This window comes from Amphiprion ocellaris, chromosome 6, assembly GCF_022539595.1.
Source record: "Amphiprion ocellaris isolate individual 3 ecotype Okinawa chromosome 6, ASM2253959v1, whole genome shotgun sequence".
Taxonomy (NCBI): Eukaryota; Metazoa; Chordata; class Actinopteri; family Pomacentridae; genus Amphiprion; species Amphiprion ocellaris.
The window spans coordinates 12,639,977-12,665,703 of record NC_072771.1 but is presented as its reverse complement, the minus strand read 5'-3'; the positions used below and the strand labels follow the sequence as shown (position 1 = coordinate 12,665,703).

Genomic DNA, 25,727 nt, shown 5'->3' with positions numbered 1-25,727 from the left:
AGAGCCCTGCTGTAGCCTAAATTAAACTATTAAGTAGTAGCTGTGTGCTTTTGGAATTCTTTGTTTTAGGTGAAACTATTTCGTAACACAAAGACGACATCAAACATGGCTGTTCACCGGTCTTTTATAACTACAGGGATTGCCAGAAAAAAAAGCAACATAAAACCAGACAGCATTTTCTTACAACTGATTATCATCATAGTGTGCACTTAATACTGTAGCTTAGTCCCTTTACACACACACACACGCAAACACACAAATGCACACGCATTTATTCATTTAGCTTTAACTTTGCTAAGGGACCATTTCAGCACTGCATGTAGTGTGTTCAAAAAAAAAATATCCACAATCACATCAGTCGTTATCAGTCTGCAACATGTGGCATTACATTAAAAAGGCAACATGGAAACAAAAAGACAAACTAAAGCAAGTTCAGTGGAATTCTCAGAGCATCTTCAAGTAAACAAAGAAAAAGAAGTGTAGCGTGATTAAGTGGACCCAGTAACATAAAGCACGGTTCACATTTGCTTTGCTCACCAAACAATGCAACATGTCCATCATGGCAGGGTCATGTGGAGGTGGAATGTGCTTCCTAGCTTTGACCAGCCGTCCCTCCTCAGCAGGCTGGGTTCAGTGTTCATCAATCACTCTACATCAGCACATGTTGGACCTAAGAAGTCTCAGGATCACTAAAGCGTGATCAAAACACATTCCGCTTCCAGGATGGCGAGGCTTCAAATCTCTCTGTAGCTCTCAGACGTTCCTGATGGGAGCAATAAAACACCAGCGGTGGAATCGGGCAGAGCATAATAAAACTGCTGGCTGATAATCCTCGGCATCGTGGCATCACATGACCCTCATCGACAAAGAGCCAACGCCTTCAAATGTCATTAAATAACTCACTCTCACTCTGTCTTGTACACAAAAAGAAAGAGTCATTGTTGCGAGCTCTTGTGCTAACTCTAAATCACTGAATGCAGCTGTGCACACTGCAATGATGTGGCTTGGCGATCGGCACGGCTTCTAAATCGAGACAAAAATGTTGTTTCTAATGCTGCTATTGATACCAGCTGGCAGCTTCAGCAGATCCAAATCAAAACAGTGTGTAGGCACCTTCACTAGACACATGAGGGAATTCAGCTTCAGCTTCCCAGAGTGGTTCATAACCATCGCTCACTATTAGTGTTTCTCAAGAGGCACAAACAAGAAGGACCTTGTTTTAGGAAATATTTCCACACCGTGACACGTGCCTGCAGAGGAAACATAGCTGCAGTGTAAAATGTCACATTTTCAGCAGCGGAAGCCTCGGCTAAACTGTTAAGGCAGGAAATTAGTATCAAATATGAAAAGCTTATCTCAGTGCAGCTACTTACTGTGAGTGTAATTAATTCATATATTCTTAGACTACACAAATAATGTGATGACTTCTCTACAAGGATCAGAAACTATGCAAATAAATACAGTGAACTTGGTGTGTTGAGCCACAATAACACACAGCAGTCAGACAGCATTGCAGTAATGTTGCAGACTGAATTTAGACAAATTAAATGATATTTTGTGCTACACAGTTTCTCTAAAGTAAGGGTTAGCCATACTAGGAAATCTAAACACAAACCCAGCAAGAGCACCAGCACACAATAAACCTATGGCAGAATGGAGTCAAGTCAAGTCATTTGTGTAAATTTAGTCATTTACATGCAAAATAAATGCTCAAGATCAATAATGCATTCATGTCTATATGCTATAATACAGCCTGCAGGTGATAGTTTAGCTTAGAGTTAAGACAACTAAAGAATAACCTGGAGATGTCCAAACCTTTAAAGAAAAAAAAAAAAAAATCTGCCAACCAGTATCTCTTAAGTTATCCTCCCTTGCGGACACCACAGACACACAGCTGTTGCTAGTGTACTATTTTTCTAGTCCGGGGGGGGGGGGGTGCTTGGAGGTCTCTGCTACATGCGCAGTAGGTGACAGCTACATAATCCACACTTAAACACTACTGTTCAGCATGCGCACTATTATAGTTGTAACGCAGTTGCCACATCAACGCAAAATTTGGTCTACTTCAGATAAGTGTGACACAGGCCTCAAGCTAGTGTTAAGTATCCTCCAAGCAGACTGGAAAATGGTGTAACAAAAACACTTACACTGTCCCCCGAAACTCACTAATGAACATCTTCTCTAATCTGTACGAAAACAGCTAAGGGGAGACTTCAAGAAGTCACTGCTTTGAAAGCAGTGACTTCCTGCAAGAAATAGTCCAGAACATAACTACTCATAACACCCGAACTGGTCGTCTTTACACTTAAGTGTCTGCAGAAAACAGACGAGAAATAACACGTTCGAAAGCCTCTAACTCATCATTATACTCCTTTGTAGAAATACACACGGACAGCTGCACCACAGATGTGTAGTTGATTTAAACTATACTATTTTCTAGTCCGACTGGAGGACATTGTCGTCTACCAATCCAGCACATGTACTCTACTGCCCTTGCAGCATAGAGGCTGCACAGACACAAATCTTAGGCTGCTGGCAAACCTCCACAGCGAGTACCATGGATTTTCAGAGCAAACTCTTGTGTACTCGTAGATGCATGAAGTACAACACTGATCATGATGATACTGGGGGGCAGTTATTTGTTAGCTTTGGACAGATTGAGGCCAGTTGTTTCTCCTTGTTTCTAGTCTTTGTGCTAAGCTAACCCACTCCTGGCTCTAGCCTTACATTCAGCATATAGATATGAGGTGTATTGATCTTCATGGCCAGTTTTTGATAAGAACGAATGCATTACCCATAATACCCAACTTCTATTTTAACTGCATTGGTCTACAAAGGTATGTCTGCACTTATGAATGTGTCTCTGCTGGTTTCCTAAAACTAGAGCGTGTTTTTCCCCACATGAAGACTGTGGATGAGAGACTATTTTTCTAATAACATAACAAAGCTAATCAAAGTTTTAGGCTCTCGAATAGAAACAGAACCAATCTTGTCAATCAAAACACAATTAACACACTAATATTTGGGTTGTGATGAAGTTATGCTGTGAACTGTATGTGCCAAACGAAAGAAGTCTGAGTGCAAGATGTCAACTGCACTCACATTATACTGTCAAGTTTATCGTTCAGACCTCCATACACATCAAATAATTATTAGTCCACCTCCATTGATCCATAAGTGAAAAACCATCATAAAGTTAGTGTGTTAGTGCTGCTTAACAAAATGTGCAGTAGAGTTGTAGAACACAGTATACTTCTGTACTTGGACTGCAAACATGATCATGATGAGATGCTGATGTGGCAGCTGTCTGCAGCACCAGTCTGTCCTGATGACTAATAAGCCAGAAATCAACAATCAAAAGGCTCATTTGGCAACTCCTTGAATCTTAAGCTTCACATACTGTATTGAAAGAGCTCATTTCCTGGTCTCTTATATGAAACCTCTCACAGGCACTTTATCCACTGAAAGAGAGGCATCTGTAGCGTACTGTAACGTCTGGAAGACTTGGTGCAAAAAAGACACATCTCTCCGAAGTCTGTCCAAAGGGATTTTTCAAGGTTGTGCGGGAATTCCAACATTGCTAATCTTTGTTTTGTTATTGTGAAAAAATGAAATATTTAGTGGAAAATGTCCACTAAATATTCACAGTTTAACAAAACAAAAACCCTGTGAGACTTTATGAAAATAAAATGCTTTAAGTCAGCTTTGATGGAATTTCCCTTGAACAGACTACAACATTGTGGAAACTGAGTGAAGTGTGGAGCAATATTATATGAGAGAAAAAGCCAGATAGAAGGCACTGAGACTTGGTTTCATGCTGCTCCTTCAGACATGAACTGAAGACAAAGATGATCTACAGGGATTCGCTGCTGGTCAGCTCAAACTTGGTTCACCAGGCTTTTGCTGGAGTCATGGCTCACTAGTGTAAAAGTAAACATACAAGCAAGCCCCTGGACTACAACTCTACACAAGCGCCTCCAGTGCTGCACTGGGAGGATGATGCAGTTGTATGTGTGTCCAGTGAGGTTCTGTGTCTGCCGTTAGTGTTGCTAAATATTGAGCACAGACATTCAGCGTGACCAGGTGTTGCTGTGAAGCGGGATAAGGAGGTCAGTGAGGTATAAGAGTTGACCGCGGGGTTGAAGGGTTGCTGAGAGCTCAGGAGGGTTGGCGTGGTCGGTCTGATTGTGCTGCAGGAGCAGGGTGGGCCAGACGGTGAAGTCAGGTCTCAAAGTATTTGTAGATGGCTGTGACGTAAGTCATGACGCTCTGCCAGTCTGGCCTCTCTGTGTGCACCATCTCATTAATGTCCTGCAGCAAAGAAAATGACAGTTAAAGCAAGAAAAATACAGCTGAAATTAAGATTCATGTCTCACAAAGAAACGGTGCACAAACATTTTAATTTTCCCATTTCAACTAAATTTAAAACGATTATTTATAAATCATTTGGTGAGTGACAATGTAAACAACTTAATCATCATCTCCACAATAAAAGAAGAAATTCCAGCTGTAGTTGTAAGTAAACCTAGGGTCAGTTTGAGATATTACTGTATCTACTTATGAAAAAGGCCAGACATTAATAGAGGGCATCCTGTATGTTTCCAGATTTAGTCCCTTAACATAAACCTTTTTCTATATCCCCAATAGTTAGACATTTGGGAAGTACAATTATTCAATTTCTTGCTGAGAATTGAAAGTATTTATGTCGCTCTCATATCTGTGTGCTAAATACAAGGTTAAAACAAACACCTCATTAGTCTGGGTTAGCATAAAGATGAAAACAGACGGAATCAGCAGCCTGGCTCCATGCAAAAGTAACAACATCCACCAATAAGCTTTTCCAGAGCTCACTAATTACATGTTATATCTCATTTGTTTAGTCCTTATGACCAAACTAGTGTTTAAAATGACTAATTGAGAGCAAGCAGTAACCTCTAGTGCTGAAAAACTAATCCAATGCGCAAGTGCCACAAATTTCCTTTCCTGGTGAGAGCAAATCAAAACAAGACATTTATGGGCCAGAACACCAGCACAAGAAGGATTTTAAAATGCTCTATGGATCTTTGGGGAAAAGCAGAGACAAGTTCAAATTCTCTCTAGGTTTGTCAAAATCAAGTGGCAACACCACTGTTCCTCATATGTCCACTTGAGGCTATCTCCAAAAGTGAATCCCCAAAAACCTGTGCATTAAAAGGTCCAACTTTACAGGAGAAATACACATTTACAGTCTTGTACAAAAAATGGTTCTGGTCTGCCATAGGCCCAGGACATTGCATAATCCTCAACACTAATCACAGTCTTCCGCTTTGAACATTTTTGGTTGTCAATATTTACGCAAGATGGTGATTCCAGTTTCAGTGTTGTGGTAAGTGGTAGCAAGCATCATATTTAATTAAGACACATTTAAGCAAATAAGTGCATTTCCAAAAATATAAGACTATATATTCAAGCCGATTTATGGTCAGTATATTTTTCCCTACTCTGTCCGACAGTATCACGCACAGGATATTCTACAGAACCTTATTCCAGCTTTTCATTGAAGCTACATACTGTATTCAAATTTAGGAATCAAAGTTCATCACACCTGCACCATTTAAAGAGCTTGAAAGAAATTTAAATTAAATCTAGCTGCACAGCTTGATTTGTACAGCTGTGATGACAGAAACAAGACCAGGTAACAGAAGTTTACGACGTTAAAAGCATAACTATACACAGCACACCTTAGAATTACAAAACAATCTGTACTTCATCTTTAGGTAACCATTACAATGATGAGTAATACAAGTGGTTAAAAGTTATTTACATTACCAGTTCAGGTCGCTTATCGAAAAACAATGGAAAAAATAACTTAACAGTAAAAAAATTGTCCACTATTAGAGTTATATTTTCCTGAAGTTTTTTTTATATAAAACTTACCAAAGTGCATTTGATGCCTACACTCTCTGCAGCCTGGAAAGCTAAGGTGAAGTTTCTCCTCTGAAAAAAAAGAAGCAAAAGTAAAAGTCACACATAGTGAAACATGAAAATTTATCATGAAAAGTTGAGGTTTTCCTCTGAACTCAACTTGCCTTGTCTTGGCTAGTGAGCTCCTGGTAGGGGATGTGTGCGGGCAGGTAGGTGTGGAGCACAGCGCAGAAAGCCAAGCCATCATTCCAACTGCTGCTGAAGTTAGTAATATCAATGTTCTGAAAAACACAGCGATGACCTGTTTAAACTTTGATCTAACTTGACAGAACATTTACAGTGCAAGACAAAAAGCAATAGTAAAAACTATCTTGGGGTCTGATCTGACCTAAGAGGGTACATGTTTCATCTTTTAGATCATGAATGTCACTTCGAGCAACTGAGTAGTGTTCTACATCACTTCAAACAATATTATGGTCACAATAAATTCTGTTGTCATGAACCATTTAAAATGATTTATCCACAGAGAACTCGATCTGATGACTGTCCTGGGATTTTATATGAACTATGACCATTACTCGCCCACATCACATTTATCATCTTTTCAACTATCAACTGCCATCTGACCTTTAAAATCAAACTTTTACAACCTGCTGCAAACAAGCCCTTAAAGTTGAAACTAGATACCAAGATCTACTTGTCATAACTATAACTTAGACAGCATGCAATGATTTACAGGAGGTGTACTGTTTTTGTCAGGTAGGTAACCCAACGCATGAACTAAATGTTGCATACTTCCTGGAGAGGACCATAGGTGCCATGGTAACCACAACCTACATCATTTAAAATGGGTAAATACCTCTTCAATATGGCAAAGTGTCTCTGGCTCAACTGTTGATTGTTATTCAAATCATTACTAGGACAATACTTAGACATGTCTGTGCACATTTAGAAACTCTACTGGGAGGCAAAGAAGAGCAATCCAATTCTGAATGAAATTTTTAAGCAAGGAAATGTATTAAATTTATTTAATGTATTTACGTTCATTATCGCCTTCCCTATATGGTGGTTTTCATCGTCAGTGGCAGCGTCCTGATATGGGATTCAAACAGTGTTGGTTTTTCTACCAAATGGCATATGAAGATGTTTACATTGAGACACTGTGGTGGACCCATGCTTTCTTAAACTCACTCTATAGTCACTGACTAAACCCCTAAAAAGCTATCTCCAAGAATAATTGTATAATTTATTTTATAATTAATCGGTTCATGCGTTAAAATGGTTTAGATCTACAAAATCTATGAGATAACCGCCTCTATGTCTACCCCGTCTCAGTAAAAGCATTCAACCGACATCTACAAAAATGTGTTTATAAAAACAGAGACAACAATCATGTGTGACAGTGGATCAGTTTTAAATTAATCTGGGAAGAAGGTAATAGAACCAGAAGAAGTGGCCACAGTGAGGCTGTACACATCCAACTCCTCATAAAGTAAGAAACCGTAATGTGCTGCTGAGTGCACAGGCATAAACATTGACGTCAAGCATGCAGGACAAAATGATTACCTATTGTAGTATTCATAAGCTTGTGGAGGAGAAAACTGTGCTTCTGTCTGTAGCTCTCCAGAGACTGTTTTCTTTAGTAATATCTGACAAAACATCAGCTTAACTCGTTGCTTTTGAAGAGAACTGGCAATGCACCACATATTTATAACACCATCCTGCCACAAAGATACAAATGACTTTCAGTTTTTCTTCTCATAGCTTTGTCCTGTAGCTGCCCCCTCCATTTTAATCACAATGTGAATTTCATTTGAAATTATAACCTTTTGGTGATGACACTGACACAGAAGACACAACCCGCTGTTTCATAGTAAAAATGTAAGCATATTAAACCAAGTATTACACTCCATTAACACTGTGAGACTTACAAAAGGCAGAAAAAACCCTCAAAATTGATGCAGCAGAATCAGATTCTTGTCAAAACTTGGTGCTCACATTACAACTCAGTTAAGTTTTAAGTGAATGAAGCCTTGAGTCAGCAGCCTCAAGCAGAGATAAGGAGTGGGCTACAAAGGTCTGCTAAGATCATTTCCACATCCCTAGATTTTGTATTTCCAAACTTGACACTGATGTGCAAAATCAGTGATGTTCCCCAGTAAAAGCATTTATGTTTGTTATTTATTGTCAGTTTCTGAATGAGTCATTTGAAGAGTTACAGACACTTCTGATCATGTGGTACAGTGACAGACCAGAGTCTCACCTGATAGCCTTCAGTCTTCTTCTGGCACCACTTTAGCAAAGCATTTCTCTTGGAGCCTCCATACTCTCTGGCCAGTGCTGACAACGGGTCCTTTCGCTCTTCTCTGTAACACACAGAAGAAACACGTAAGCAAACACTCGGCCACAGTTTTAAAAGATTTACTGTGATAGAGAGGCAAACAGATCATATGGTAAGCTTGTTTAGTTGAGAGAGCTAGAAAGAGCTGCCATGACTTGAGCTGTATGCTTTTGTCATCAGATCAATCACAGTATGATGAGGTAATGTCACAAACATAGCCGAAAGATTCAAACCAGACCGGAAACAGAGACTTTAAACAGTCAGTGTTAGCACATCAGATGCATTATAAGCAAATAACAAACCTAATTTAACAAATGAACACAAGTAATCAGCGCATTTACATGCGGTACCTTAGGCGGCTGCGTGCTGTAGGGGTGATGGATGCAGTGGGGGAGGAGGAGGACAGAGATAGTGGAGAGGAGGCTGCACTCATAGCCATCAGAGAGGTTGAAGAGGCCACATCTGAAGCTGACATGTCCCGCTTGATCTCCTCGCTGCTCCGACGGGACACTGCTCAAGACAGGGGAGATGATTATAGACTCAATTTTTTTAGACTAATGATTGAGTTACTTCATAGCAAGTTAATGATAGGTTTACAAGCATCTCTGACCTGAGATCGCCTTGGTGGAGTCCATGGTGGAGACCCTCTGGATGACAGGCGGAGGTCGGGTAGCTGAGGTTCCCCTGAGAAGGTGCTCAGCTGTAGATACATCACAGTATTGACATTACATACAGTACCAGGGATTCTCTGAAATTAAATGTGACGGGGGTCAGTAAAGAGCTACATTCGAGTCCCTCAGAGATCAGGGAATACCGACGCACGAGGCCAATTTGCTCACCAAGAAAACAATAAATCTGAGCAAAGTAAACGAAACATTTGAGGCTACGGCCGAGCCTGCACGTTCACATGAAACACTTGAAGGCCTTACTGTTGAGAATGAACTGAGGGAACTTAGGACTCATTATTTCCCTCTTATCATCCACTCAACATACATGAGTTCTGCTAACTCCAGGCTTCTGGGAAAGAATTTTCTATGTCAGAAGTGAGGAGATTGTCAGTTGCTGGAAATCAGAGATACAGCTGCAGACAAGGGACTCTGTTATATCCTGTCTGTGATCCATATAGAGTACAGGATTCTGCACTTTTCCATATTTATATTTGCATTTCATGGTGCAACAGTTCTTACATAAAGAAACTGAGATTATTTATATAGGGCAGGGAGTATATTTACCTGGCATGGTGATGTCTGTGTAGCTGGGCCTCTTATCACTCAAGGAGGAGAGCGGCTTGGCTGCTGACATGGACCCAGTTATGGAGTGTCTCTGAAACAGTTTAACAGTACTTTTATTGTGTTGCAAAGTAGAATGGCTTTGTTTAAAGGAGTTCTTTGCAGAACTGTGTGTGGATGTTGATATGTTTCAATGCCATATATAAAAAGTACAGATGATCAAAATTATGAACTTTTCAGTCAACACTGTGAATATAAGGAGTACACCAGGTTTTTATATCTGAAAGGCTCTAGGTAACTGTGATAATATGCAAGTCCTACGGAGGCATCCATTATCCATTATCTATACACCGCTTAATCCTCACTAGGGTCGCGGGGGGGGGGCTGGAGTCTATCCCAGCTGACTCGGGCGAAGGCAGGGGACACCCTAGACAGGTCGCCAGTCTGTCGCAGGGCTACATACAGAGACAAACAATCACTCTCACATTCACACCTACGAGCAATTTAGAATAATCAATTAACCTCAGCATATTTTTGGACTGTGGGAGGAAGCCGGAGTACCCGGAGAGAACCCACGCATGCACAGGGAGAACATGTAAACTCCATGCAGAAAGATCCCAGGAAAGCCGGGATGCGAACCAGGGATCTTCTCGCTGCAAGGCGAAAGTGCTAACCACTACACCACTGTGCAGCCCCCTACGGAGGCACTGATAACTAAAATAATTAATAAAGATCTTGTATGAAACTACAGGCAGGAAGTGCTTCATATTTACAGATTTTAGTATCTTCTTAGTATTCTTCTGTAGTAAAGACCAAAGACCAGAAAAACTGAAGAATTAATGTCTTCTAAAAATATATGTTGGTTGTTTCACTGTGTGTTGTATAGTATCAGTAAGGCTGCATTCATACCTGGCAGGTCTGGCTAGATTTAAACAATCTATGCTGTTTGCACGATTTATCTATACATGTTTGAATCCTGCCACACTAAACAATGGCACAGAGAACAGTCGTGTCAGTCGAAATCCAAAGAAACTCTGGTGCAGTCGACTGATAAGTGAACATGGCACAAACCAAATACATAGGTAATGAATTAAGGAATCCTAACTAACTAACCATTAATATTATGTAGAATGGTATGGTAATACATGCCAAGACACAATGTAGGTGGCATGTTCATTTAAAGCACTTTTTCCACTACCTGTATGGGTGAAACAGCAGCTGCTGGGGGCGTCTTCATGGGACTGGGGCTGAGGGGGGTTCGTGGTAGTGGGGCAGCCGAGGCTGTGGGAGCCACAGCGGCACCATTGGAAGGTGGACCTGAATTAACAGGGAGAATGTAACAGTTCACATACAAACATACAGCTTAGTTGAGAGCCACTACACACAAGTAACCACATACTGACTTGATAGGATGTTAAGACTATAAGGACATAGCCTAATCTAGTTGAAACAAAATGATCATACTACAAATTATACAAAATAGAATTTTCACTCCAAATTTCAATCATATCAAACATTAAAATGTAACTCCTACGAATGTCATTTTGCTTCTTTAGTTTGCTGACATAAAGCAACTTGACAGCTTACACTTACAGTAACTGGCAAGTCTAAAATATGAAACAATTATGTTCAATATGGGAAATGTATGCTGTGATAATATGAAGATCTTTATAGCAAATTATTAATAAGGCAGCAGCAATGTTTAAAATGAGAAGAGTGATTATGTGTACCTTGTGAGGCACTATCAAAGCTCTTGATGAGTGTTTTGACGGTGGGTGAAGGCTCCGAGGAGGTGGAAGATCGCCTGCTGAGACCCATCCCCTGTCTTAGAGCCGCCAGGTCCCTCTCCACTGCATTCATGTAGTTGTACACTCTGCCTCTCTCCTCCTCCTGCCTGGAAAACATACAGTAATCTAATAAGCACATCGCATGTCCCCTTGTCTTGTTTAGAAACATGAGACACTCGATGTCAGCATTGACAGCTGGAGTTCTTCCACATGTCTGTCTTGGGATCTTACTTGCGGCTCTTGACTTCGTCCAGCTCCTTGCTCAGCTTCTCGTTCTTCTCCTGTGCTTCCTGCAGCCGGCGCCGCAGGTCTCCAATCTCCTCCTGAGCTTCCGATTTGATGTCATTAGCAATAACAACAGCCGTCTGCAGATCAGCCTGAAACTGACGCCACTCCATAGACTCCTCCTGCACACACACACCAAAACACGCACACAATGAGACAGCAGCAGACAGCAGAACATTACTTGTGCTAAATAATACATGAGGTCATTAATGCAGTATTGATGAATTCTTTTGGCCACTTGGGGCTGCTAGTCTCCTTCGTCATAAATTTCTTTTTAATAATTGTAAACACATCAAGCAGAAAGAGAAAAAATCTTAGCATTCATTTAGAATCATGCTTGTGTTTCCTTGATTAATTGTAAAACCAATATCTGCTCTCCTTATGCTCTATTTAGGCCTCCAACAACTGCTGAGAAATACATCTGCTAAATTCTGCACTATGCTCATCACCAAGTTGATCCTTTGTCTGCCAGCCATTTTGTGCCAGTCAGGTACATGTTTATAAAGCTTTCTTTTCCACAGCAACAACAGTTCCTTGCTGTGTCTGGAGACAGGGATGATCTGAGCAATGAGAATGATTTAAAACCAGTATAAAAACAAACAAAAAAAAAAACAATTAGCTGAACAACGCTTAAAAAAAATTGCACAGAACTGAGAGAAACTCTGGATTTGTGGATCTGACAGCAGAAAAGTCTTTGCAAAGACTGCAAAGAAAATTGGAATATTACAGATAGACTGACATTGGCTTATGTAGTGTCCTATATGCACAAATAATAAAACTTTTTTTTCCAGATTACTATGCAGAAAAAGACGTTTGGTGTAAAAGTAGCATCCAGCATTACAGCACCAACTCCATGATTTACAATAGTCTCAGCACGCCCTGCAATGCATGTAAGCAGAGTACGCATCACAGCTTGGCAGATGGGATGAAGAGTCAGATGGTGTCTTCACAATACATTGCTGCCTAGTTTGTGAAGTCTCTTTCTAGGAAGCTGATAAACAATGAACCCATGATTTTCACCGTTCAATATAACTCTAACATGTATGAACAATATTGCCCAATATATCCACAACAGAATTTTACCTCTCAGAATCGGTATCAACGTTAGCCTCAAAAATCCAGTATCGGTTGGGCTCTGCTGATAAGAGCTCAAACTCATGGATGTTATTCCAACTGATCAACTGAATCATATTTCATTGTCTCACTTGTTTCTGAAGACACACGTTGATAATAACGCGACTGGAGTTTTTGTAATGCTGGTCTGAATGCTAACTTACCCTCAATCTGCGGTGAAGAATCTTAATCTCTCTCTCCATGTCATGCTTCTGGTCCTGTAGCTTCTTCACAGAGTCTGAAAAAGGAATGAAATGCATGGTACAAATGTTGTCAGGCATCAGAACACACAGAGTCACTACCACATAGATATGAAAATACATACAGTGTTTCTAAAAAAAAAAAAAAAGAAAAAAGGATTCACCCCCTTTAGAGTTTTTCCTTGTTACTTTTCAACATTGAATCATGGTCAAAACAACTTTTTTTTTGGATAACAATTTTCAAAAACAAGACTATTTTGTTGTCAAAGTGAGTACAGACCTCTGTAAAGTAATGTCAATTGATAAAGAATAGAAAATGTAAAGTACAAGTAATAAACCCCTTTAATGTGACTCCCCTTAGGCAACTGGTGCTGGAAGTCAGACAATTTGAGAAATGGAGATCATCTTCTGAGTGTGTCTCACTGATTGTAGTATAATAACACCTGTATCTGGAAGATCTGATCACTGATGAATCAGCACTACTCACTATAACCACACCATGAAAGCAAAAGAACACTCCAAGCAACTCTGTGAAAAGGGTATTTTTAAGAAAATGTCTGAAGTCAGACACAATCAGACTTCCAAGTCACTGACTAGCTCTTGGAGTACAGTACAGTTAAATTCATCATTATGAAATGGAAGGAATATGACACAAATGTAAATCTGTCTAGAGCAGACTGTCTGAGCGACTGTACAAACCAGAGAGGAGTGAGGAGGCCTCCCATGTAGGAGAACCAAACTTCAGCAGCTGAGATGGATGGTGAAAACAGCAACTGTTGCCTGTTCTTCACCAGTCAAAGCTTGATGGCAGAAAGAAAGCCATTGTTGAAAAAATGTCTACTAGAGCTCACCAGAAGACATGTAGGGAACTTTGAAGTCAACTGGAAGAAGGTTCTTTGGTCTGATGAGACATAAAAGTAAACCTTTTGGCCACTGGACTTGCGCAGTGTTTGGTGGACACCAAACAATGTACATTATCACAAACACACCCGCAATCTGCACATCATGATGCTACCACCACCACAAGAAGATGAATGTTCTTGACGCAGACCTCAATCCAATTGGGCGTTTGTTACTGAACTTGAAAAGGGCTAGTTACTCATTGCAATGTCCAGGTGTGCAACGCTCAGTGCTGTAGTTGTGGCCAAAGGTGCATCTGCGATACACTCACTTGAACCGGGTGAATGAAAGGAGGGACTTTCAAAAGACGTGAAAACTTTTTATAATCCCTGTATATCTACAGCTATTAAAAGTTTGGATACTAGAACAAGTTTGCACTAAGTTTGAAGTGTGCGTTTCCAGCCAACTTACTCTCGAGGTCTGTTATAATGAGGTTGTCATGGAGTTTAAGAGCTCGATGCTGCTCCACCTCGTCCTCAAGCTCAAAGATGGTTTCCTTCATGTCGGCAATCTCTGTCTCTTTCTCCTGCAGCTCCATACGCTGCTTTTCCAGCGTACGCTCCTGATCAGCCATCTGCTGCTGCACCTGCTCCTGGAAGTCTCTGTATTCCCTGTCCAGCTGCACAGACAAGATGAAGAGCATCCTTCTTTTAATTATCAACTAGCCATGAGGTGACTGGTTGCCTGATGTGCAACAAAACTTCTGCAGTGTCTGATTGTTATTTAGAGACTGATGGCATACATTGTGTATCTTAAGCACGTATCTGCATAGTTATCCTCTGTCTATTCTTATATTAATGAGGTACAAATGAAGAGCGTCAGCCATCCTAAAGGTACTCTAGAGAATTGGAGATCCGTAGGCAATACAATTATGATTTTGGTGACCCAATAACTCTTATGTTCTTGCTCCCTAGATAAAAGTTGTATTTAGTTCAAACACCTCAAATTAATTTGTTACTGAGAAAATTGATGCCCTACATATTTGATTTCACATTTCAATTTGTCTGTCAGGCTTCAAGGTTTGACTAACCTTGCTGAAAGTCTCCTGCAGCCGGTTGAGTTCACTGTGGGCTTGTTCCAGCTGCTCTTGCATCTTTGCAGCCTTGGCCTCAGCCTCCTCCTTCCCCAGCCGCACACCTTCAAGCAGCTGGCAGATGTCATTTTTGTCCCCTGCAGTATGAAGAGAATACAGCTCAGCCACCCTCTGCCTCTCTTGGTCCAGTTGGGCTCTGCAGCGGCTCAGTTCCGCCTGGTCATTGCTCACTGCTGCCTTGTACTCCTCCAGTGCGGCCGCCATGGCAGCTCGGCCCTGTCTCTCAGATTCCATGATGCGCTCCATTTGGTGATTCCTCTCCTTCAGAGCTGCAATCATCTCCTGTGCTTCAGCGTTGTCTTGCTCAGCCATCTTCAATGTGTTGGATAGGTGTTGTTGCACCCCCAACAGTTGCTCTCTCTCAAAACGGGCATTGTCTGCCAGGTCTGCATAGCGTTGCTCAAGCTCCATGTAGCGGCCGCTCTTGATGTCTTCCTCCAACACATAGGATATATGATGCTCATCCAGCAGTGAGCGCAGGTATTCGATTTGTCGGCCGTAGAGCTCCAGCTTGTCGCTCTGCTGGCACAGGGAATCCATGAGAATAACCTTCTCCTCACCGAGACGCTCATTCTCTCCGTTCAGCTCCTGGGTGATTTGCTGCAGGTCTGCCAACTCCTGTAGTGTGGCCTGAAGCTCCTCAGCAGTGCTGTGCTGGTTCTCCTCCATCTGGTGGATGCGCTCTGTCAGACAGGCTACTGACACCTCGCTGGCATTGCCACTGCTATCCCTCCGCGAGCGCTCCCTGCTAGGTGCACACTCCGACTCAGATGACGAGGAAGCTCCAGAGGGGGCATCCAGAGCATCATCACTGGAGGTCACAGCTTGGTAAACCTCACTGGACTCACTGTCGAGGTTGTCCACTGAACCTCCATGGTGGTGTCCTGTGAGCAGATCTTCTAATGAGCCAGGAGCAGAGCCTTCCACTGAGGAGGTCAGTGTCCCTGTGCCTCCTCCATCACTGTGACCACTACCTGCTACCAGGTCAGGGCTCAGGGAAGTGTAATTGAACAACTTGTCAGAGCCGTCCAGCCGCTGCTCCAGGGAGAAGCCCAACGCATTGAGCCGGTCTTTCAGCATGCGGTTCTCGCTTTTTAGCAGGTTGAGCTCCTCTCTGATGGCCTGGTTCTGCTCTTGTAAAAGAATCAGAGTGGATTCCACATCAGCTGCTGTGATGGCTGAAACTTGGGGCTTCTCTTCCCCAACTTCTTCCTGCTGTGATGCTTCCTTGCCCCCGAGACCAAGCTGGGCCCTCATGTCCTGCAGCTCACTACGAAGGTGGAGGATCTCTACATCTTTGCTCTTAGCCAAACCCAGCAGGTCTTTTACTTTAGCTTCTAGAGCCACCTTATCACTAATCTGACCATCTGACTTGGATTTGCTCATACGACCCTCAGACTCTGCCAAGATCTGGCTGCGAGAGCGCTTTCCTGAGGCCGCATCTCCTGCTACAGTCCCTGACACCAGCTGCTTTTTACCAGCTGATGTCCTGGATGTCCGGAGACGATCTCTTGATGAGTTTGGCTCCTTGGATGTTGATGATGTTGTACGCTTGGATGAAGTACCTGGTAAGACAGTAAAAGGTAATCAATTTATTTCTGCAAAAGCAACATTGGAAAAGATGAAATCACTTCCTGGAAATGAAGCTTTTAGATACCTGATATTGTCTTTGGCTTGCTGTCTAGGTTGCTAGCAGTAGTTCCAATGGAGGCAGTCCTCTTGGTCTTTGTGACAGCAGTGCTTGAAGCCGGATTCCCTCCAGCCATGGCTGCTAAAAGATCATCATTGCTTTTCACCTAAAAGACCAAAAAAGCAACACATACAATCAAGAAAATAACTAATTTAAGCATATCAGTGGGTCAGTGGTCCATCATGTAACAAGTTTCACCTTAGACAGAGGAGCGTTGGTGGTGCTTTTGGCTGTAGGTTTTCCGGTGCCAGCGGTGGCTGCAGCCTCCGACTTCCCTCGATCTCCACTCACCTTACTCACCGCTGGCCGGACCGACTTCTTCATTCTTAGCTCTCTGATGCTGATACATCTACAGCTTAATCTGTACACAAAGGAGGGAAGGGTGAAGGAGGGAGAAAGGTAATGCATGTCATCACACAGAGTGATAGCTCCAGTTTTCCATGGAAGAGGAATTCTTTCCACAGAGGCTATTCCCTGAACACTAGAAAATACTGAGATCACATCAAATAACTGAGCTCTTGTAGAAACCACTGTCTGCCTCTGTGATTTGTTTATCTGGTATAGCTGGTGATTGGGAGATGGGGGGTAATTTAGCTTTTTCTCCCGATTCTTACAATGATTAGTTCATGTAGAAATGCAGGTGAAAATGTTTATTCATATTTAAATCACAATGCATGGAATTTCAATTATTTTGTCTTCCCTGCAGTTGCATTTAGTAGCTGTTAGGACAGCTGTAGAAGACCACCCCTGACACTGGAATGTCGGGTAACATTGAACTGAAGGGGTCGACTGGCAAATTATTATCTCCACTAGATGGCTCTCGTGTTTGTGATAGTTCAGTCAGTTCAGACTTTCATTTGCCTCAGTGTTGTCAGCTGCAACAACGATGACACTGATAAAGTCTGAGTGGGTGGTAGCTGCTGTTGGGAGATGTGTGAAGAGTGTTGCTTTACAGTCTAGTCTTCAGCACAGACAAAGATGGGCATGAAAAGCATCTTTCAAACATCGAGCAGAATGATCAGCAGAACCAAAAAAGGAAAATTAATTCAAAATGAATGCTCAAACTGCCAGCATATTGTGTGAGGCAAACAAGTGAGACAGTTACAAAGTACTGCATTTCATCTTGCATGACCAAGAAATTAGTTAATGCCATGCTTGGTGCAAGCTGTACTCATACCAGTTTACCATCACCGTGGCGTTATTTAAACAATTTGACAGAAAAGATCCCTAATAACAATTTGATCTGGGGAAAATTCTTGAGTGTACTTCAAAAAGTGTACTGAATTACTAACAGATGATACAAATCCGTCCTCCCAGACAAATAAAACACTTATAGTTTTGCTTAGAGCTGCAAGTTCACCAATAAACTGCGTTCATTTGGCAGTGAACAGTGTGTTGATCCTGGCTGTAACTAAATAACAAAAGCTTGTATAAAACACAAGAGGCTTTATTCGCTCATATGTTAGGTCTGAAGAGAATCTGACTTCATGCCATGATAGCAAGAGCAGTGATTTGGGACACAGCTGGAGAGAAAGACTAAGTACTTTAACACAGACTTGTGTGTCTTAGAGTTTTCTTCAGAGGACAGAGTGAGCTGAAGTGATTTATTTTACACAGGAAACCAGCTACAATCTACCTCCGAGTCAGTGTTCTGTTGTTTTCCTGAGTAGAAGTTTGTTGTTTGGATATGGAAATAAATATAATCAAACAGCAGCAGTAAATCAGACTTTAAATAGTATCCTGTGAGAAGCTGACCAATATTAAACAGCGGGACCAAAAATGTTTAGACAATTCAGTGACTACATTTCTCTTTCAATCTTAGCTACATAAATACACACTACAAAAATTAATCAACATTTAAACATTTTAAGTCAACTTTCTTTGTATTATATATTTCCAAGAAATCCAAAATAACCTGCTACTAAACCACAAGTGCACTTTATTCAAAGACATACTTCTCTAAGGGATTTCAGTTGTTTTCTAGGTACAGGTGTCACTTTAAATCTGCAGCAAATCTTCCACTCTGAGTGCACGGAGTTGTCAAGGGGAGTTAGTTATTAGGCTTGTTATTTCTGTTAACCTTTAGTAATGACCATCAGTGACATAGATGCTGGGAATTGTTTAGCTAGACCTACTTCGTGTAGCTACTACACAGTTCTACATCTCTAAGAGTTATGAGCAGTTTGAAAGGACTTACAGATAAAAACATTCATCTTTTAAGTTGCACAACTTAAAATTTTTATAACAAAATGACAAGTGGCCTCTACCCCTCTACCTCTATCCCTCTATCTCTACCCTTCTACCTCTTCTGTCCCTCTCAACCCGCCCGGCCAGCAGGCAGATGGGTCCCCCCACATAAAGAGTCGGGTTCTGCTCGAGGTTTTTTTTTTGCCATTGTCGCCTTTTGGCTTGCTCTGGGGGTCAGGCATATGGGTTCTGTAAAGTGTCTTGAGACAATTTGACTGTAAATGGTGCTATATAAATAAAATTTAATTGAATTGAAGTGGCAACAATGACAAATAGCTGAGAAGTCTCTTGAAGCCACAGAATACATGTCACAAACCATTAACCCTAAGTTTAGGAAGCGCTGCAAGCAAACAAAAGAATCTAACTTCCCTGGCTCACTGGAAGAAATGGCAAATAATATGCCTCTGCTGGTTTGACTCTGCAGTTCTGAGGCTCTTGTGGTGTAGAGGTATATCTTGTTTACTGAAACAGACCTGTACAGAGGGCTAAATGCTAAAATAAGCACGGGTTAGAGTTAGGGTTATGGACATAAAATGCTCAGAAGCTAATTGTGTTTTTGTGCATCTTTTCACAGTCCATGTCACTTTCACTAGTTTGGAGCTGCTTTATTAAATGAAGTCTAGTTTTTATTATCATCTAAATCCCAATGGCAACTCCCCCTGGCCATCAGACTGTACAACTCATCACTGAGTGGTCAGGGGGGGTCACGGTCACAGTCAGGATCACATTAGGACCTATGTGATTATTATTGTAGAATGTCCATGCACCTTACGTAGTTTGATACAATTTTTTTTCCCTACTACCTGTTAAAGCCACTTTTTAATCACTATATTCACTTTAATTTTATACTTCTGTGCCTTGAAATGTGTACATGCTGTATGTTGAATTTTAATTTCAGTTTTATATACTAACCTCTATTGTTAATGTTACTAACCTGCTCTTTTTGTTATTTTATGTTGTTGTATGTAAGCTGCTGAACACTTAAATTTACCTTGGGATTCATAAAGTATCTATCTATCTATCGATCTATCTATCTATCGATCTATCTATCTATCTATCTATCTATCTATCTATCTATCTATCGATCTATCTATCTATCTATCTATCTATCTATCTATCTATCTATCTATCTATCTATCTATCTAGCTATCTAGCTATCTAGCTATCTAAAGATGTCGCAGTATTTTGAGCTATACTATGAGACTATTTTCATGAGGTTCATAAGGCTATTTCAAAAAATGAATAAGCTAAAATAATATACTGGTAACTGATCCTTAGAAAAAACATGTGGCTCTGGTTCTCACTTTCGAGAGCATGAATATTGCCCTCTGAATGGGAACAAAGTAGTTTCTGAACAAGCTCTGATTGTCAAAGTAACTGGAACATTTTTATGTAATGAACTACACCTACTCTTTCTCTGTTCAGGGCACCTGTGTTAATTGCATCTGACTTTATACATCCATGACTAATGACCTTGGAACGGCTTAGTTAAAAGGCATTGTGAAAGTGGTACAACCAGAAAGGCCATTGGGTAAACACAATGAGGAGTAAAATGAAGGATATAAATAAATAAATGACAGAAAGGATTCCTTCAAAGATCAACAAGAATTAGCAGATAGAACTGAATTTACAGACAGTTAAAATAGGATCAAGAAGAATGGCTGAAGTGATACCATGGAAACCATTTAAAATCTCAAAGAATATGAGTGTTACATTTACAAAAGAACATGCACAAAAGACAGTAGTTTTGTGGATGTGTGTTATTTTCAGTTGAGTTCAAATTCTACCAACATGGATCTGATGGCAAAAGGTTTGTGTGGAGAAAGTCAGGAAGAATTCGAACCAAACTGCACTACAGGTACAGTGAAGTATGGAGGTTGGAAAGTCAAAGTTTGGGATGGCTCTTACAATCGTGTGTGTGAATGTACTGTATCTATGGATGATCGATCGATGGAATCATGAATTTTGTAATGTGCAGAGGAAAATTTGGATGCAAACTCAAAAGACGCGCCAAAAAAAATCATTCAAGTGAGAGAAGTGGCTCTTTCAGCAGAATGCCGATCCAAAACATTCCAACACTGTTCAAAGAATATTCCACTCAAAAAACATCAGAGACTTAAAATAATCTTCTCAGAGCCCTGACCTCAGTCTATTAGAGCACCTATGGGATGCCAAGGACAAATAAATGTCAGCTTGTCGATGCTCTGGTAGGCATGAACTGAAAGCTTTGCTGGCTGAAACATGGAGGAAACTTTCACCACAGCTATTACAGAAACTGGCTGATTCCGGGTCGACTTTGTAAAGCAATCCTGCAAGACAAAAGGTGGCAAAATAAATACAAACACAGTGCAATTGTGATCTTTAGTTAAGCTAATCTTGGATGTCCCGATAATTTTCTGCCCTAAATTTGTTCAGTTTTGAATTGATTCATCATGTAAAACCAAACAAAATTTTTTTTGTCGAATACTTTGATAGACAGGTATACTTTCACATTTCTACTGAATAAATGTAATTTGCTTTGACATTCATACATTTCTAATATGGAGAATAAGTGGCCATGTGTGTAATTTTGGGGCAAATATATAAGTAAATGTCTGAAAAGCTTTTGTTGTTTTCAGTCTTCTATGACTGGCACCTCTACAGCTTTGTGTTGTAGGTCTAAAAATATAGCTTAAAACCACAAAGAAAGTTCTGGATGTATAACAGCTGCTAAATAGCAAATAAACACCACCAAGTAAGTAATGTCCTCATCTGAAGAAAAAGAAGAATAAATGAGACCCGGCTTTGCTATTTTAAGTAACTAACAAATAAATATTGTTCTAGGTTTTAAGAATGCAGTGTCAAGTCTTATTCACAACAGACTGAACTTAAGACATCACTGTTTACATGACAGTGATATCAATAGTCACAGCCATGGTTTGCATCTCTGCACAGCCTCATCTGCATTTGCATATCTAATTGTATTGCCTGTGTTTTGGGTTACATTTCTGAATGTATGCAATTATCTAGAACACATACAATATGTTTCAATTGTGCAGGGCGTTTTTCCCCAAGCACTGACATGTGCACTCAACAACTAGCCAGGTTTGTGAATAGCTGAATGTGTGTCAAAGCAGATGTCTGAAACAGAGAGCTTCTAGCTGGAGTACAGCCCTTTTCATTGGGTCTGAATAGACATGGGAGCACAGGCTGGGGACCAACAGAGCAGCTAAATGGGGCAGAGTCAGCAGCCTTTTCTTTTATTCTGTCACTTCAGAAACCAGTATGCTCTTTATTATGTAGACCTATGCTATCTACGGCAAAACAGTTTGCTTGTATACCATTTCTAAACTCTCGTTGATTCACATTTAAACTAACCATCCATGCACACACTGGGCCTTCACTCAGATTTCAGTTTGAAAATGTGGTCAAAACCTTGTGTTTATTCAACACTAATGTGTTTTACACCAACATCTGTGATTAATTACAGTATCGCAAACAGCACTGATTATGACCCTTGGTGACTCCACATGACTGTGCTGACTGTTCATGACATCACACTGGATTCATGTTTAAATATAGCTAAACTCTTTGATAAACAGCACAGAATGAAGAGGGCAGAGTCCATCGTGTTTGTATGGAGCTGGCAGTCATTTTCTTAAATATTAGCCAGGTGATTCACTGTCAACTGAGCAGGAAGGTTGATTGTTGGTCCGGGAATCTACAAGAAATAACGTGCCACAATGATAACATTTAAAAGTAACAACTGTGCCTCACATATATTCTAATATCTACCACTATGTGTCAGTAGGATAATGCTTTGATTATGTTGTGAACAGAATTATATGCACACAATGTGACAACAAAGTGTAACCACTTAGCCATGTAATGTAAGCTTCATTGGGCCAGAGGACAAAGACACAAGTCCAAATTCAAATTAAATAGAGCTACAGTATTTCATTTCAGCAGTAAAGAATGCAATGGATCAGATCCAAGGCTGGCCAAGGAGCAAATGTGCACAGAGCTGCTTTAAGGACAGCTGAACAAAAGCATGAGACTGAGACTAAGGACGAAGAAGAAACTGCCAAGCAATAGAACTGAGAGAGTGGGGGTAGTAGTGGTCTAGTAAATACCCCTTCCCCTGCTCTCCTGCCTTATTCATGCTTTAACTGCGGGGAGGCACTTCCTTGCCATAACATCAGCTTCCTGTGGTGGCGTCTCCCATAAAAAAAATGGTCAGCCCTACAAGGGTGATTTGTGAAAGGACAAGTAGGCAGCAGTTTGCCTGAGACAGACCAGACACTGTCAAACCTTCAATCTCATTTATCAAACTATGCCTCACTATTCATATCAGAGGCTGGAAAGCAATTCATTAAGCCCTATCTATGAAGAAACATTCCGTAGAGTAGAGCTGCAATGATTCATTAATTTTTTTTCCAACTATCAACAAACTATTTTGATGATTGATTCATTGGTTTGAGTAATTTTTCAGGCAAAAAAGTCAAAATTTTCTGATTGCAGTTTCTTATTTTTAATATTTTCTAGTTTTTTTTCTTCTGAATGACAGTAAATTGAATGTCTTTGATTTGTGAACAAAAAAGGGCATTTGAAGACATCATCTTGGGCTTTGGGAAACAATGATGATCAGTATTTTAATGCCTCAGACGTGATAAAAAAGAATTATCTGTCACTAAAAATATGTCCAGCTGAGCTACTTCTTTAACACCTTTAACATCATAAGCATACACCTGGAACTGTAGAGCCAGACAATCCACCAAATTTCTATTTGTACATTTACATGCTGATGCATTTGTAAGTTTATATGTGGAAAACCTGTCATAGAAATACATTTCTTTCCTGCCTCTTAATCAGTGTCACCTGAAGGGGAAGTTTCCTAGACTAGAGGGCCTCCTCCAAAATATTTTTCTAAAAGCAAAGCAATGATCAGGTGGAGCCAAAAAGAAATAGCTCGTAAGTCACATCTGAAAATTGATTGGCAGAGTGAGTTGTGAAAAATTGTTTCAGGAAATCTGTGTTCTGTGATCTGTGGTCACTGGGTTAGAACAGATTATTTTGAATGGACAGAGTATGTGAGAGGAGGATTTAGTAAAGAATGCACAGCGGCTACATCTCTGAAATAGCAAATAGTCAGGAGCAACTCAAACACAGTGACAAGCTGCAACATCAGTGTAGTGTTGACTCTTCTCAGGGGGGCAAACTTACATTGTGCTGGGCTCCACCTTCATTAGCAGCACCACTGATTAGCTTTAACCCTCAAACACTGCTATTCAAAGACACATGTACATGCGTTACCAAACAAACCTTTTAGTTAATGACAACTAATCCACTCTATGGAGTAAGCGAATGTTAGTAGTATCCTGTGAGAGACCAAATGGCAACCTAAACCCAAGGAGATAGCTCAGCTAGCTAGTTAGTTAGCATTAGTGTCAGGCATGCAGGGAATTTCAGTGGACTAACTTCTTGATTGGCTACACGCTTTCAAAACAAAAGCACCGAGCTAGACACGTAAGCACAACCCTCAATCACCTCTACTGAAACTACAATAATTGTGTTGAAAATTCACTGAAGCCAGCTATTTTAAGCCTCCTGCGAAAACAGAGGCGTAAAAATAGGAGGCATTGTGTGGATAGAAGGTGCAGTATGGTTTAAACTGCAAATATTTGGAGCCAGCTGAAATATTTTCAGATTACTATTCAGAGTCGCATGTTCTATCGAGCCAGCATTTAAACTAAGTGCAAAGGTCACCCAGCAGCCAAAAGAAACCTTCAGAAAGTGTCCCCTAAAGGTTCATTGAACATTCCTCTTTGCTACTGTGAATAAACACTGAGGCGACAACACAACAACTTGATTTATTTTGAAAGTATTCACTATACGGTGTAAGTTAATTTGCTAGCTTAACGGCTGAACTAAAAGCTGATCTGGGGCTAAAACAACGATTATTTTGCCATTTAAAACGAACAAAATAACAAGTCGAGTGTGGGTAATTAACATAACTTTATTGTGGCTGCCTGTGTTTATTTTCAGTGAGTTATTTTACCACTGCTGCCAGTAAGCAGATCCGAAGCTAAGGCTGCTAACGCTATCATTAGGCTAACAATGTTAGCATAGCCGGTATAAAGACAGCGTTGTATCAGTAAACTGATAAAATATTCTCACCTCAGGTTCTCCTACTTCTTCCTCCGAGAGAGACTGATTGAAGCCCGATGAACGTCCATTTGCTAGGAGTTGGCTAATCCCACAATTTGTGACGGCTCCATGCAGCATCGGTTTCGGATGGCAGCTCCTCTCCGCTGGCAGCAGCCGGATGATTCTCAGCCCAGTCCCCTGGTTGCATCACCTCAGCATCAGCCTCACCTCTCTGCCTCCAGCCTGGATAAATACCCGCTGTGGTGTGTCTCCAAATCACTCCTGGAGCAGGACCACGACTCTGAACATACTTCTAATGTGAATGGATGAAATGGGCACATACTGTCCAAATGACTAGATAGTGGATTAGTGTTAATCTCTGTTAGGTTTACACAAATCTCTCACATGATTTGAAATGTATCTTACCTTACTTATCACACTATTTCATAAATCAGTGATACTTTGTATAGATCAACTAAATTTGTTGGGAAACAAATGTTTGGAGCGTGCTTTTTACTCTCAGAATTTTTACAGCTTAATTCATGAAAGAGGTTACTGGAGGAACCTCTGAAAACTCTGAAAGGGTTGAGAAAGGATTTAAAAAACATAGTTTTATGTATTTATTCATTTTTAGAGTTGGGTGTTGGCATAACTGACACTTTAGACCTGCATTTGCACTTTGTATTTTTTTTTTACTTTTAAATTTTATTCTAATTATGTATATTGTAATGTTTCACTGTGTACAAAATATTCATTACTTTGGTTCATTTTAGAATAAAAGAAAAACAAGGCTGACAGTATTAGAAAGCTTC

The 25,727-nt window shown here is 40.6% G+C and overlaps 1 protein-coding gene across 1 annotated transcript; it reads right to left on the bottom strand.

The window, feature by feature from the left end:
* Positions 1–106: 106 nt before the first annotated feature.
* specc1la (sperm antigen with calponin homology and coiled-coil domains 1-like a) lies at positions 107–25,146 on the bottom strand. Its single transcript, XM_023268094.3, has 16 exons — positions 24,946–25,146; positions 16,741–16,903; positions 16,510–16,648; positions 14,790–16,417; positions 14,171–14,378; positions 12,824–12,897; positions 11,493–11,668; positions 11,205–11,368; positions 10,673–10,791; positions 9,478–9,568; positions 8,856–8,945; positions 8,596–8,755; positions 8,168–8,270; positions 6,069–6,185; positions 5,917–5,976; positions 107–4,311 (listed from the first exon to the last, which is right to left on the bottom strand). The coding sequence occupies exons 2-16, from the start codon at positions 16,864–16,866 to the stop codon at positions 4,222–4,224; spliced, it is 3,345 nt and encodes a 1,114-aa protein (XP_023123862.2). The 5' UTR covers positions 16,867–16,903; positions 24,946–25,146; the 3' UTR covers positions 107–4,221.
* Between the last annotated feature and the right edge of the window lie 581 nt (positions 25,147–25,727).